Below are 14347 nucleotides of genomic sequence, written 5' to 3' on the forward strand. Positions count from 1 at the left end.
ACCTGATCTCCAAAGCATTTATAGTACAGTAAAATGGTTAAGGGCATGGATGGATCATGGACTCAGACACATACGAGTTCAAATCCTGGTTCTACCACTTATTCACTGTATGAGCCTGGGCAAGTTACTTAACCTCTCTAAACTTCTGATTTCTCATCTGTAAAATGGGAATAATAATAGAAGGGCCTACTTTATGGGGTGGTTGTGATTATTCGGTGAAATAATCATGTAAAGTGCTCAGCTCAGCACCTGACACCTAGTAAGTGCTCCGTGAATGTTAGCTGTTATTGCTGATGTTGTTGTCACTTATCGAATGCCGATGTCCCAGAGGCTGAGCTAGATACTTCATATGCACTACCTCTGATCCTCACAATTGCCTTGCAAGATAGGATTTATCATCTCTGTTTTATGGTGAAGAAAGTATGAGGCTCAGAGAAGTGACTTATAAACACATACTACGTCGATGCCCACAGGAGGGAGGGGCAGCTTCGCAAGTGGGAGGTAGGCACACCTGAAGGCTTCGATGAGTCGCTCCACTTTCTGGGCCTCACCCTGAACCCGGATGTGGGACTGGAACTTCCGGAGCGCATCATCCAGATCCATGGAGGAGAAGTCCATTTCATCCACCACACAGCTAAGGAGCAAAGAAGGGGGTGTGGCACTTTCAATTCCTCTGCAGAAAACCTCTGACCCACCTGGACCTGCTCAAATGGACCAACACCCTCACTGATAAGACTCCCAAATTCAGGACCTGTGGCCCGAGCAAGTACACATGAGGACAGAATGTTTGAAATCAAACCCATCTCAGAAAATTGAGGCAAGGCACGTGGTCACTAAAGGTCCTTTCCATCAAGCCACTCATTTCAGAGACAGGAAAACTGAGGCCCAAAACAGGCCACAGGATGAGCATGTCTTGCCCAGGGCCACCCAGAAGACTTTAGGAATAGAGCCAAACAAGACCAGACCCCTTTGGGGCAGAAGGGTACGGGGGCAGGAAGGTCTATTCATCCTGTTTTGAAAAGCTTATCTGAGCTAAAGGGACAAGCTGCCCCCTTCCTCCCTCTTGCTGTCCTTTTCCAGGAATCCCTGGCCCAGCCTGCCCCATCCTGGGGTCCTCACTCCAACACGTCTCTGTTGAACTGCTTCTGCCGGTTCCCTAGGAATTCCCCTATCATCTGCCGGCTGAGGCCTTTCCGCTCCAGGATGAAGTGAGCCACTCCCACCGGTGTGTCTGACAGGAAGCCCCGCTCGATCAGATACTGGATACCCTTCTCTGGCTTCCTGCAGAAAGAGCGGAGATAGATGAGATGACTGTCCTCCTGGAACTGTGCTCTCTGTCTCATTTGTTGAACTAATTTTGGGCCCAACTAACTCCGGCCTCAGAGGACCAACGAAGTCAAATACATAATTTGATCCAATCCCATCATGGCACAAATGAGAAAACTGAGGCCCAGGGAGAAGAAGCCACTTGCCCATTTCAAGGAGCTTCAAAATCCCAAGGTATCTTCAACCCAACATCCCCCTTCACTGGAGCCACACCACAATTGAAAGAAAATCAGTATCTAATGAGAGCCTGCTCTACGCCAGGAGCTTTGACATTCCCAGCAAGGAGGGAGGAGAGGGCTGAGCACCTTCCCTCTGAGTCACAGACCCTCAGAGTAGGGAAGAAGTGAAGAGGTTACTTTGTTCCACATCCCACATCCCACCCAGGCAGGTATCACCAACTTTCTCTGAGTGTTTCTATAGACAAGGTGCCCCGTAGATTTCCAGGGAGCTGGGCCGAAATCTGGGTCACAGCTATCCCATATTCAGAACCCCAGAACCTTAGGACCCCACAAGGTTAAAATTTGGAAGGGACTGATGCCATAGGAGTCTCAGATCCATCACTTCCCAGTTGTATGACTTTGGACAATTCCTTTTACTTCTCCAAGCCTTGGTTCCTTATCTACAAAATAGGAACACTACTGCCTGCCTTGCTGAGTTACTATAAGAATTAAATACAGGTGGCAGTGTTTAATAAGCTATAAAGATGTAAGGCATTCAAGTAATGGCTTACATTACATCTAATGTTTTCTAATTACATCTAATACTTTCCAATTATTTTCTAATCAAATGTCACACTCCCACCTCACTCCTAAACACCTGGCAGAAGACCAGGCACCTAGAAAGAGCTTAGTCACAGTCACTGAAGGGTCCAGCACACCACCCTGCCCCCAACACCTCTTACATACACATTCTGCTAGTGGTAGGTGGAAAAATGGAAGCCCGGGGAGGAATGCATCTTGCCCAGGGCTACGCAGTGAGTGTGGCCAAAGGCCGACTAGGGGGCCAGGTCTCCTGTTTCCCAGACTAGGGCCCTTTCTACACCATATCACCTCCCCTCTAAAAAGGGAAGGTGGGGAGGACAAGGTTCGGAATCCATTTAGTGGGGTCATCTCACCCAAGATCACACAGCCAGCCAGAGGCAGTACTAAGACCCGAGCCCAGGTGTGTTAAGGGACTCTCTACTCTGCCACCCTGTTGCCAATCCTCTTCCCTGAATATCTGGGGAGAAATACCATTCCACAAAATGAAAAGATGGCGGAACAGGGATCACTGTGTGGAGTTCTGTCCCAGGAACCCAAGTGCCCGTGGCAGGGTAGGAAGGGGCAAGCAGGCTAGAACGGGGAGCACGCACTTGTTGAAGAGGTTGAGGCCGATTCGGTAGTGCCGCCTCTGGACCACGTCATTGTTGAAAGCTGGCGAGTCCCAGCTGTGCCTTGTCTCCCGCTGGTAAGTCTGCTTGCACAGGCCGGTGGCCGGAGGCTCCCTTAGACTGTCCCGAGAAGAGGAGCCGGAGCTGCAGTTGATGGTCTCATTGGAATTGCTGGAGCTCTCGAGGCTCTCATTATCTCCACCATCAGAGTTCTCGCCTGCTGCCTCGCACTTCCCCAACCTCCGACCCCCAGCCACACCACTGGGCCCAGTGCCACTGTTGGGGGCTGGTGGCAGGGGCCCTGGTGGGGCTGGGGCTGGGCCCTCAGGGGTTGGGTAGTGGCGGTGTGGGATCGGGGCCCTGCCTGGTGGCCCCTTGTGCTTCAGGGTCCCATGGGGGCTGCAGCCATCAGCCTCATACACCAGCTGGCGGTGGACAGAGCCGCGATCTGAGCGGTCACTCAGGTCCACGGAGCTGTCACTAGGAGGCTCAATGGTAAGCAGGGGAAGGTGGGCGGCCCGCAGCCGGAAATCCCGGCACTCCAAGCACCCGGGACCCCTGCGAGTGCCTTCCTCACGGCTACCGTCTTCCCGGGTTCCTGATGGCACTGGTGGAGGAACTGGCGGGAGAGGGGCTGGCGCCCAGAACTCGGGCCGGCCCTGGGGTGGGGGTTCTGTGCTGGGCAGTCGCTCAGGGGATTGTTGGGGAACTGTGTCATCCAGGTAGAGGGGAAGATCACTGAAGGATGTGGCTGAGCTGTCCTCTTGCTGTTCCTTTGACTCCCGCTTCTCCAGCTGGGCTGACCCTGGCTCCTCAGACATGGGCCCTGACGGGTGGCAGTTCAGGGCTTCGTCGATGGATTCAGCCAGAGACTTTACCTGTGCGAGGGGGGGAGGAGAGGAGGGAAAGGGAGAGAAAAGAAAGAAAGATAAAGGGAAGAATGGTGGAAGGTGGGAATGAGGGAGGGAGGTAAGGGAAAAGGGGGAGTCTTCCTGGTAGGTCAGCAAGGAGGGTGGATTCCCCTCCCCCAGCCCTGACAGGCTCTCTGTGGTCTATAAAATGACTCGCAGGGAACCATTGTGAGCTCACAGGAGCTGGGACTAATACCCACAAGTTCCCCACTCAGCTCACACCCCAATACCTCCTTTGTGTCCATTTAGACTCAAGCCAAATGTTACCTCCTCCCTGATTCAAGCCACATTCTTGCCTCTGCCATCCCCCAGGGTAAACCAAAATCCATTTCCTCTGTGGGAATTCTCTTAGGAAATCCATAACATTCCACCTTGAGCATCTGGACCACAGCTGGTAATGCTCTCTCCCTGTGGTATCCAGACTCTAAACTGGCCGCTAATGATCCCTGCCTCCTGGTATTCACACCCTAGGGTACCACATTGTACCAGAGTTAGTCTGTGTGACAAACAGCATATGGCAGAAGCGAATGTATGTCACTTCTGAAATTAGGTTTTAAAAGACTGCAGAGGCTGGGCATGGTGGCTCACGCCTGTAATCCCAGCACTTTGGGAGGCCAAGATGGGAGGATCCCTTGAGCCCAGGAGTTGAAGAGCAGCCTGGGCAATATGGCGAGACTCTATCTCTACAAAAAATAAAAACATTAGCTGGGTGTGGTGGCACACACCTGTAGTCCCAGCTACTCAGGAGAGTGAGGCAGGAGGATCACTTGAGCCCAGGAGTTTGAGGCTGCAGTGAGCTATGATCACGCCACTGCACTCCAGCCTGGCAACAGAGCAAGATCCTGTCTCTAAAATTTTTATTTGTTTGTTTGAGACAGAGTCTTGCTCTCACCCAGGCTGGAGTGCAGTGGCACGATCTCAGCTCACTGCAACCTGCACCTCCCAGGTTCAAGCGATTCTCCTTCCTCAGCCTCCTCAGTAGCAGGGATTACAGGTGCACACCACCATGTTTGGCTAATTTTTGCATTTTTAGTAGAGACGGGGTTTCGCCATGATGGACAGGCTGGTCTCAAACCCCTGACCTCAGGTGATCTGCCCACCTTGGCCTCCCGAAGTGCTGAGATTACAGGCGTGAGCTGCCACACCTAGCCAAAAAAAATTTATTTAAAAAAAAAAAAAGACTGCAAAAAATTTTTTAAAAATTTAAAAAACTAAAAAAAAAATTTTTTTAATGACTGTAGCTTCCATCTTGAGTACTCTTGGTCGCTTGTCACTTGTACTCTTTCTCTTAAACCCCCCAACCTGGGGAAAGCCGCATCACGAACAGTCCTATGGAGAGGCCCACAGGGTGAGGCATTGAATCCTCCTGCCAACAGCCAAGTGGGTGAGCTTGAAAGCAGACTGCCAGGCCCAGTCTAATCTTCAGATATTGTGGGCTCTCCCTACAGCTTGACTGCAGCCTCATGAAAGGCCCTGAACCAGAACCACTCAGCCATGCCATTCCCAGCTTCCTGGCCCCCAGAAACTGATGAGATAATAAATGTTTATTGTTTAGGCTCAGTCTCTTGGGTCAGTTTTAAGCTACCAAATTTGGGGGTAATTTGTTACACAGCAACAGACAACGGATATACTTCCCCATCAGACTTCAATAGCACTCAGAGCTGGGACCAGACCTGCTTCCCAGACTGATCTCCTATTCCCCATCCCTCCCTTAAGGGAGGGACCCAGGCCTGGTTTCTCTCTTTTTAGCTCAGCTCAACACACTGCTTGACACAGAAGAGATGTTCAATTAAATCTTTGTTGTATGAATGAACAGACGAATGATATAGATCTTCCCTTCAATACTCCTGTCCTTCCCTCCACCTCTTCACCAGCTCCAAGGCGGCATGCCCAGGCTGATGGCAAGGCCAGATCATAGAGGTTAGAGCAGAGTGACTTTTTCTCTTATAAAGCTTCTTCCATTCATTCAACAATCTCTACCAAGTACCTTCTTGGTTTTAGGAAGAAAACTAACGTACTCAGCAGCTACTATGTACTAGGTGTTTTCATATATATTAATTACCTGTACAGTTGCACTGAGTCTTCCAAACAGCTCTAAAAGGGTTTTCTCTCCATTTTATTTTCTCTCCATTTTATTGATCATGTTTCAGTGTGGTTAAACAGTTTGCCAAGGCCACACAGTTGGGAAATGGCAGAACTGGGATTCACACCTGGGCAAGTACGTTGACACACCCCAAGCCTAGAATGATCTCCCACTACCTTTACTGCGTTACAATTCCACCCTCCACGCTTTTGTTGATGCAACGCCTATGTAAGCAACACCCTCCCAAGTATTTCTAACTTGCTAAATCTTTTCTCTCTGGTAAGGCCCAGCTCCAATGCTGTTTTCTCAAACAGGTTTTCTGTGGTTCTCGCAGAAGAAAGTTTCCTCCCCCTCCTCTGGGTTCCCAAGGTACTATACATTATACTATAGCCTTTCTCATGGCTCAGTGCACACTCTACTTCAGGAGACAGTAATGCACACACATGTCTGCCGTTTCCTACTGCCCTGGGATCCTTGAGGACAAGGACCAATTCCAGATCCTTAGCCTCAGTCTCCTCCTCTATTAAATGGGAATAATAATCCCTGTCTCACAGGTCTGGTGTGAGGCATACACAGCACTGGCACACAGTAGGAGCTCACTACCTGTGAGTTAAGCTTTATTTTATAGTATATCAAGTTCCAAGTAGTGAGAACTTTTTTCTTATTTGTTCTATACACCCATATATATTTTTTCCCACAAGAAGGGAACGGCATGGAACACCCATATTTGCAACTTGCTTGTTTTAACAATGTAATTTCTGGCTGGGCACAGTGGCTCACGCCTGTAATCTCAGCACTTTGGGAGGTGGTGGCAGGTGGATCACCTGAGGTCAGGAGTTTGAGACCAGCCTGACCAACATGGTGAAACCCTGTCTCTACTAAAAATACAAAATTAGCCGGGTGTGGTGGCACATGCCTGCAATCCCAGCTACTCGGGAGAGTGAGGCAGGAGAATCACTTGAACCCAGGAGGCAGAGGTTACAGTGAGCCAAGATCGTGCCATTGCACTCCAGCCTGGGTGTCGAGAGTGAAACTCCGTCTCAAAAAAAAAAAAAAAAAAAAAAAAAAAGGTAATTTCTATCTTGCCAGTTCTTTCTCATTATTCTCACAGTCCCAACTCGAATTGTAGATATTTGCTGTTATTAAATGCCTGTCACGCAACTTCTTTCAGTTTGCAATCTACGTAAAAAGTAGCAGGAGTAGCCAGAGCATGGGGATGGGGAAGAAAGGTCCTTTTCAGGGATCCTGACCTGTTTGGAGAAGGAGTCTTCAAGTTCTGTGATGTCATTAGAAAACTCTCCAGATGTGGTGACGGAGCTTCCACCACCATCGATGCCCCCACCACAGGAGCCTCCATATGGGAGCCCCCGTTCAAGCCGGTGGCTCCGGGCACCAGCCATGGCACCCTCGTCCAGCGAGGCAGGCTTGCCCTCGAAGTACGCGGGGTTCTGTGCCTTCTCATACTCCTCAAAGGAGAACTGCATCCGCATGTTGGAAAGGATGATGCGGCGGGACATGCGGCTCTCTGAGGCTGAGCTGCGTAGCCGCTCAAAGTTCTTGTTCATGCGGTACTGGCGGAAGGCTGTCTGGATGGTCCTGGCAGCCCTGCGGCTCAGGAAGGAGCCCCCATACTTCCTCTCCAGCATTTCCACCTGGAAGAGAAGGGTAGAGGGGAACAAGGTCAGAAAGTCATGGCAGCCTCATTTCCCTAGGCACTCAACCACACCACCCCCACTGGAATCATGGCTGACTGCTTACAGCCACCGAAAGCACCAGGCTAGGTGCTCAGTGTTGTCTCCTCACTTGAATTTCAGATAACACAGGTCAAATGGGGTTGGATTATGTTTTGTTTTCTTATTTGCAAGAAGAACATATTGATTATTTGAAAACAGGAAACAAACAGAGAAGCCAAAAAAAAAGAAAGCAAGGTAGAAATAAATGGAGAGCAAGAAGGAAAGAAAGGAGGAAGAAAGAGAATGAGAAAGGAGGAGAGAGGGAGAGAGAAAGGCAGAGAAGGAAGGAAGGAGGGAGGGAGGGAAGGAAGGAAGGAAGGAAGGAAGGAAGGTAGGTAGGTTGAATTACCAACATTCCAAACACCTAAGCATAACTAGAATATGTCCTTTGGTGTAGGGTATATGTTTTTGTATATGCCCTTCCAGTTTTTTCCTATATGTAGTATTTTGCTTTCCCTCCACCTTTTTTTTTTTAGCTAAACAATCTATTGTATGGCACTCTTCTGAAAAGGTCAACTGATGTGTGTTCTTCCCGTTAGACTGAGTTTTTTGGGGACCGGATCCAGGACTCATTCATCTCTACATCTCCAAGACCCGGGCAGGGAGCTCAGTAAATGTTTCTTGAGTGAATACAAGCCTCAGTGGATGGGTGGTGAATGAGTGCATCCCCAGTGGGGTGAAGGGTCCTGGGCCAGTCTTCTCCAATTCCAGCCTCATTATCCCTCCCTGATACCACCCCCAAGAGCCACATCCCAAACCCTCCCCTGGCGCTCTCTTGCATCCCGACTCCCATTCCCAACCAGACGCCTCTGCTGCACCTTCTTGTCCTGCAGGTCTGTGGAGAGTTCATAGCTGTCCGATAGGGCCTTGGAGCGCTTTATCTCCTCCTCCTCCTGCTTCCTCAGGGCGACACTGGCCGGCTGGAGGCGTGCCCGCTGAGCCCAGGGAAGGCCCACTCCAGCAGGGGGGCCCCCCATGTGGCTGCTGGAGGGGGGCAGCTGGCTCAGCCGGTAGGGGGGTTGGCTCCCAGGACTATCAACCGCTGTGCTCAGGTCACTGCCTGGGGCATCACCCTCCACACTGTGGGGATGAGATAAGATGAGCCAGGATGTGGGGACAGGAGAGGGGCCTACTGGGCCAGACTGAGAGTGGGTGAGCCAGATCCCTGCCCCCATCCCATCCACCCCAGCTTCCTCACAGATATAGGGACCCAACACTTACAGGCCACGGTGAGTCCTAGCTCTTGGACGTCTCCCCACTCCCACCCAAGTCCCCTCCCTTCCAGCCCCCCTGCCTTCACGGCAAGATCCTCTTAGACTGCTTTCCCTCAAGGCTCTGTCTGGTCCCCAGTCCTCCTCACCCCTCACAGCCTTCTCCCCTAGACCACTCTCCTCCCAGTCTTGTCTCCTCATGCCCTTTTTTCTGTCCCCTCACAGCTCCACCCCTCCCCACAGACCTCTTCCCCTTACAGCTCCATCCCCTCCTGGCCTTGTCTCCAACGCAGTGCGCTGTGATTTCCCTCCCAGTCCGATTCCCAGCACCACCCCAGACTAGCTCCTTCAAAGCGCCACCCCCTCCCAGCCCTGTCCCAGCTGTGTGAGGCCCACCCCTGCACACAGCTCTCCCCTCACCCGCCCAGCCCTGTCCCCTGCAGACTGGCCCCTGCCCCCTGGTGCCTGAACTCCGGGCCAGGCCAAGCCAGTTCCCAGGGTTCCCTGGCTGCGAGGGCAGGGCCAGCCGCAGGGCAGGGCGAGCAGAGCAGCGACAGTGGGAGGCGCCTCCCATCCAGCATCCTCACAGGTAAAGAGCAGCCCTGCGGGGCAGCTTCCTTTTTCTCCTCATGGCCTCCTCTGCTCAGCTGGGGGAAGGGGGCAGGGGAGTCTCCACGCGTGGCAGGAGCTGGGCCCCGGGTCTTGCCTGCCCTGGTTTCCCAGAGCTGTTGTTCCACCAGAACTGCTCCTATGGTGCCATGGCAACCAGGCTGCCAGGGAACCCAGGTGGCGACAGAGCCCAGGCGCCTTGAGCCGAGCCTGCATGGTGAAGAGCCACAGAGGTGGGGAAGACAGGGAAGGAGTCGGGCGGGAAGGAACACGCAGGTGAGGCATGGAGGAGGCTGTTGGGGTAATGGGTGTGGCTGGGACCCAGAGAATGGTCTCATTGTGGGGGGCACAAGGTTGGAGGCTCTTGGCTGGTAAAGAGGTGAAGGGGTACTCCCCAGCCCCTATTTGGCAGAGGCGAAGGCAAAGGGCAGAAATGGGCTGGGGTAGGTACTGGGGGGGACTCTACCAGTGCAGGAGCTTGAACTGCAACAGGCCTGCCAGCCTTGCAGCAGAGTGCTTTGCACTGGGGGCTGGATGTGGTGTGAAGGCTGCGCCCACGAGGCCGAGGCCGGGTCACGGGCTGCAGCGCTGTGGAGCTCGGCTCCGCCCTGGGGAGAGCTCCCACCCATTGCTCGCTCTCCACCCCAAATTCTCTCTCCGCCTGGGCCTGGGGCGGTGGCCCTGACATCACCCCCGCTCCAGGGTTCAGCCCCAGCTCAGCCCACTCCCGGCATCCAAGATGTTCCTCTCCTCCCTGCCAGGACTGCAGGATCTTGCCCACTAATCTCTCAAACCTCCCCTCCCAGCACACAGCTCAAGCCCAGTTTTGATCAGCTGTCTCCTGTATGCATGAACCATCATCTATAACTTCCGCTGCTCAGAAGAGATAGCCCAAGTCCCTTATTCTGGCATTTGAGGCTTCTCCAAGATACAACAGCTAATATTTATAGACCATTTAGCACATTTAGGTACCATTCTTACCACTTCACACTGAATAACTTGCTTACTCTTCAAGACAACCGTATGAGGTAGGTACTGTAATTTATCTTCATTTTACACATAAAGAAACTGAGGCCCAGAGAGGTTAAGTAACATATCTATGGTCACACAACTACTAATGATAGAGCCAGGATTCAAATCCAGGCAGTCTGACTCCACAGCCCACACTCTTAAACATTAAGCCATACTTCAGGGTTGGCTGCCAGCCCCCTACTCCATCCACCCATCATTCCAGCCTGGCCCAGATCCTGCTTTTCCCAAATGCTCCTCTGCTTTCTACCTCCAAAAACTGCTCATACAGTACCTACCACTTGAAATGCAATCCCCATCGTCTCCGCCATCTGCAATCTGAGAAATTCCCCCACATCCTAGTTCCGTCAAGATTCAGGTCATATGCCACCACTAAGAAGCCCTCCTGAATCCCGCCTCCAGCCAGAAATTATTGCTGATCCTGTTCAGAGCTCCCACACACAGCACATGTCTGTCCTGCTTTTTATGGCACAGGTTAGCTTTGGCAAAGCGTGACAGCTATTTGTGTTCATGACTCCCAGAATCCCAGCTCAGGAAGAGAATTTGATAATCTCCCAGCTAACACAGAGTACACAGCCTGGAACAGAGTAGGTGCTCAATAAAAGCTGCCGTCCAGAGGGAGTCAATGAATGTGCTCAGGAGGCTGCTCTAAGAAATACTCTCTCCTGAACTTTTACCACAGCCTCCAATCTCCTCTTCCAACCCATTCTTCACCCTGTGGCCAGTGAGAGCTTTCAAAAGTACAAATCTGGGCCGGGCGTGGTGGCTCACTCCTGTAATCCCAGCACTTTGGGAGGCTGAGGCGAGCAGATCACATGAGGCCAGGAGTTCAAAACCAACCTGGGCAACATGGCGAAAACCCGTCTCTACTGAAAATACAAAAATTAGCCGGGCGTGGTGGTGGGGGCCTGTAATCTCCTGCTGAGGCAGGAGAATCGCTTGAATCCAGGAGGCAGAGGTTGCAGTGAGCCAAGATCGCGCCACTGCACTCCAGCCTGGGAGACAGAGCGAGACTCCGTCTAAAAAAAAAAACAAAAAACAAAAAACAAAAAAAAACCCACCACCACCACCACCAAAAGTACAAACCTAGGCCTGGCGCCATGGCTCATGCCTGTAATCCCAGCACTTTGGGAGGCCAAGGCAGGTGGATCACCTGAGGTCAGCAGTTTAAGACCAGCCTGGCCAACATGATGAAACCACACCTCTACTAAAAATACAAAAATTAGCTGAGCATGGTGGGTGTGCCTGTAATCCCAGCTACTCGGGAGGCTGAGGCAGGAGAATCACTTGAACCCAGGAGGCAGAGGCTGCAGTGAGCTGACATTGCACCACTGCACTCCAGCCTGGGAGATAGAGTGAGACTGTCTCCAAAAAAAAAAAAAAAAAAAAAGTACAAATCTAGTTGGGCACAGTGGCTTACACTTGTAATCCCAGCTACTCCAGAGGCTGACATGGAAGGATCACTTAAGGCCAGGAGTTGAAGACCAGCCTGGGCAACATGGCAAAACCTCGTCTCTACCAAAAATACAAAAAATTAGCCGGATGTGGTGGCGGGCCCCTGTAGTCCCAGCTACTCGGGAGGCTGAGGCACGAGAATCGCTTGAACCCGGGAGGTGGAGGTTGCAGTGAGCCAAGATTGTGCCACCACACTCCAGCCTGAGTGACAGAGTGAGACTCCATCTCAAAAAAAAAAAAAAAAAAAAAGGTATTGCCAGGCATGGTGGCTCAGGCCCATAATCTCAGCACTTTGGTAGGCTGAGGTAGGAGGATCACTTAAGCCCAGGAGTTCAAGACCAGCCTGGGCAACATAGGGAGACCCTGTCTCTACAGAAAATAAAAAATTAGCCAGGCGTGGTGGCACATGCCTGTGGTCCTAGCTACTAGGGAGGTTGAGGCAGGAAAATCGCTTGAGCCCAGGAGGTCAAGGCTGCGGTAAGCCGTGATCGTGCCACTGCACTCCAGCCTGGGCAACAAAGTGAGACCCTGTCTCAAAAACAAAAAACAAAAACAAAACCGTACTAACCTAACTATTTCATTTTCTCACTAAAACCCTTCCACAGCGCCAGATAACTCACTCAACAAACAACAACTGAGCACCCTCTTTATGCCAGGCACAGTGCTGGGTGCTGGAAATATACTAGTGAGCAAAATGCACAGGAACATTCTCAGGGAGGTGATGTTCTAGTGAGGGAATGGGTGTGGCTGGGACCCAGAGAATGGTCTCATTATGGGGGGCACAAGGTTGGAGGCTTAGAGAAGAAAGAAACAAGTAAATATATCCTGCCATTTCAGGTAGGGGTGAAGTGCTAGGAAGGAAAATAAATCAGATTGCGAAAAGGTGCTGTTTGAGATGTGGTGTTCAGGGAAGGCCTTTCTGAAGCAATGGCATATAAGCAGAGTGCTGATGGAAGTGAGAGTAAGTTGCATGACAAAGGCAGAGCAGTCCAGAGAGAGGGTACAGCCAGTGCAAAGGTCCAGAGGTAGAACTGTGTCTGGCATGTTTGAGAAACAGTGAAGAGGCCAGTGTGGCCGGAACAGAGTGAATGAGAGGAGATAGGAGATATGATCAGAGAGGTCATGGGGGCCAAATCGGAAAGGACATGAGCCTACAATAAAGACTTTGGCTTTTGCTCTGATTGAGGTGAGCAGAGGAGGGACATGATCTAACTTGGGTGTTCCAGGAATCAGCAGCCATGGGATAACCTTCACCTTCCTCACTGTGGCCATGGATGGCTCTCCTGACTTGACCCCCACCTCATATATTCTCTGCCCCATTGCCCCAACCTGGCTACCTCCTGCTCAGCCTTCAACGCTCTGCTCAGGTATGCCTTTCCATGCCTGCCTGCCTCCTCCACACAGGCTGTCTTACACCCGCTCCTCTCAGGCTGCTGTAGGGCCCTGTTGTCACCTCTTAATTCCTAGGGCAAAGGCACTACTTAGCTCATTGAATTCTTGAAACTTATCAAGGCAAGCACCATTAGTCTCATTTCACAGATGAAGACATTGAGGCTCAGAGAGGTGATATAAACTTGCTCAAGGTCACATAGCTATTAAGTAAAAAAGCTAGGATTCAAACCCAGGGCCCAGGCTTTTCATGACATCTTGCTGCCTCTCCTCACTCCCGGCTCCGTGCTGCCCCTGGCTCTGCACTCTTTGGCAATTCCTCCCTTGAGAGCTCACCCCCTGTTTTGGTTGCAAAGGGAATAGTGGCAGGGAGGTCGGGCTGTCAGCACAGCCTCCCACAAGGGAGCCTGGCAAAAAAAGGAGGGTGCTTGACGGCGTTGCTTCTGACATCATACATACTGCTGAAGAAACAGCACTGGGGATGTGGAATCCCTCAAGTCAGAGCCCCCAGAACAACACTCTGGGACATGATGATCACATGGAAAATCTCTCTTCTTCTCTTTCTCTCGCACACAGACATACACATGCACACACAGAGAGACAGAAAGAGCCTGTTGTAGAGTAAGACGCTGGGCAGGCCAAGGCTCAGGTCCTGACTTCCACTGACCAGCTGTGTGAGCCCGTACATGTCACTTTTCCTCTCTGCACCTCAGTTTCTCATCTGTGCAGGGGTCAAGCAAAACCAGTTCCCTCTTTGGATTCCTGGATTTCAGAAAGGGTCTGGGAGCACCCCCTCTCTGGACTCTTCCCAGCCAGGAGCAAAACATCTGCATGTGCACACACACACACACACACACACTCACACACATGCATGCAGAGGTACAACACAGACACATCCAAAGGCAGACAAACTTAGAAACAAAAACACATCCACAGACACATGAAAATAGACACAAACACATGCAGACATGCACATATACGGACACAACCCCCCCCCACACACACACACATACACACACACACATGCCCATGTGCGCTGTCTGCTGGGCTATTCTGTGGGGGAAATTGGAGAGCATCCTCTGCAGAGGGGGAAATAAGCCATGTTACACAAATAACCACAGTACAAAGCAGAAAGTTATCAGGGCTGGGGAACAGAGGAAGTGCTGGGGGAGTGCAGGAGAGAGATCCCTTCTGTTTGGGGGTGGTTGAGCAGAATAAAAATAAACTCGCAC

At 51.5% G+C, this 14347-nt stretch overlaps 1 protein-coding gene across 11 annotated transcripts in view; it reads right to left on the reverse strand.

Annotated features, from left to right (window-relative positions):
• IQSEC2 (IQ motif and Sec7 domain ArfGEF 2) overlaps window positions 1-14347 on the reverse strand; it is an 89246-nt gene that overhangs the window by 14685 nt on the left and 60214 nt on the right. For 9 of the 11 annotated variants that reach the window (XR_008654771.2, XM_055267235.2, XM_055267241.1 and 6 more), the window contains 5 exons: window positions 8241-8502; window positions 6940-7341; window positions 2678-3573; window positions 1120-1281; window positions 512-634 (listed from right to left, as the gene is read on the reverse strand). Coding sequence is in view for 9 of the 11 variants with exons in the window: in XM_055267235.2 (XP_055123210.1) it covers window positions 512-634; window positions 1120-1281; window positions 2678-3573; window positions 6940-7341; window positions 8241-8502 (1845 nt within the window). In the remaining 2 variants the exon portion in view is untranslated. Of the gene's footprint in view, window positions 1-511; window positions 635-1119; window positions 1282-2677; window positions 3574-6939; window positions 7342-8240; window positions 8503-9220; window positions 14327-14347 lie in introns of those variants that run through there. The other 2 variants (XM_055267238.2, XR_010119641.1) reach the window with 2 other exon arrangements.

This window comes from Symphalangus syndactylus, chromosome X (genome assembly GCF_028878055.3).
Source record: "Symphalangus syndactylus isolate Jambi chromosome X, NHGRI_mSymSyn1-v2.1_pri, whole genome shotgun sequence".
In the NCBI taxonomy this organism is placed as follows: domain Eukaryota; kingdom Metazoa; phylum Chordata; class Mammalia; order Primates; family Hylobatidae; genus Symphalangus; species Symphalangus syndactylus.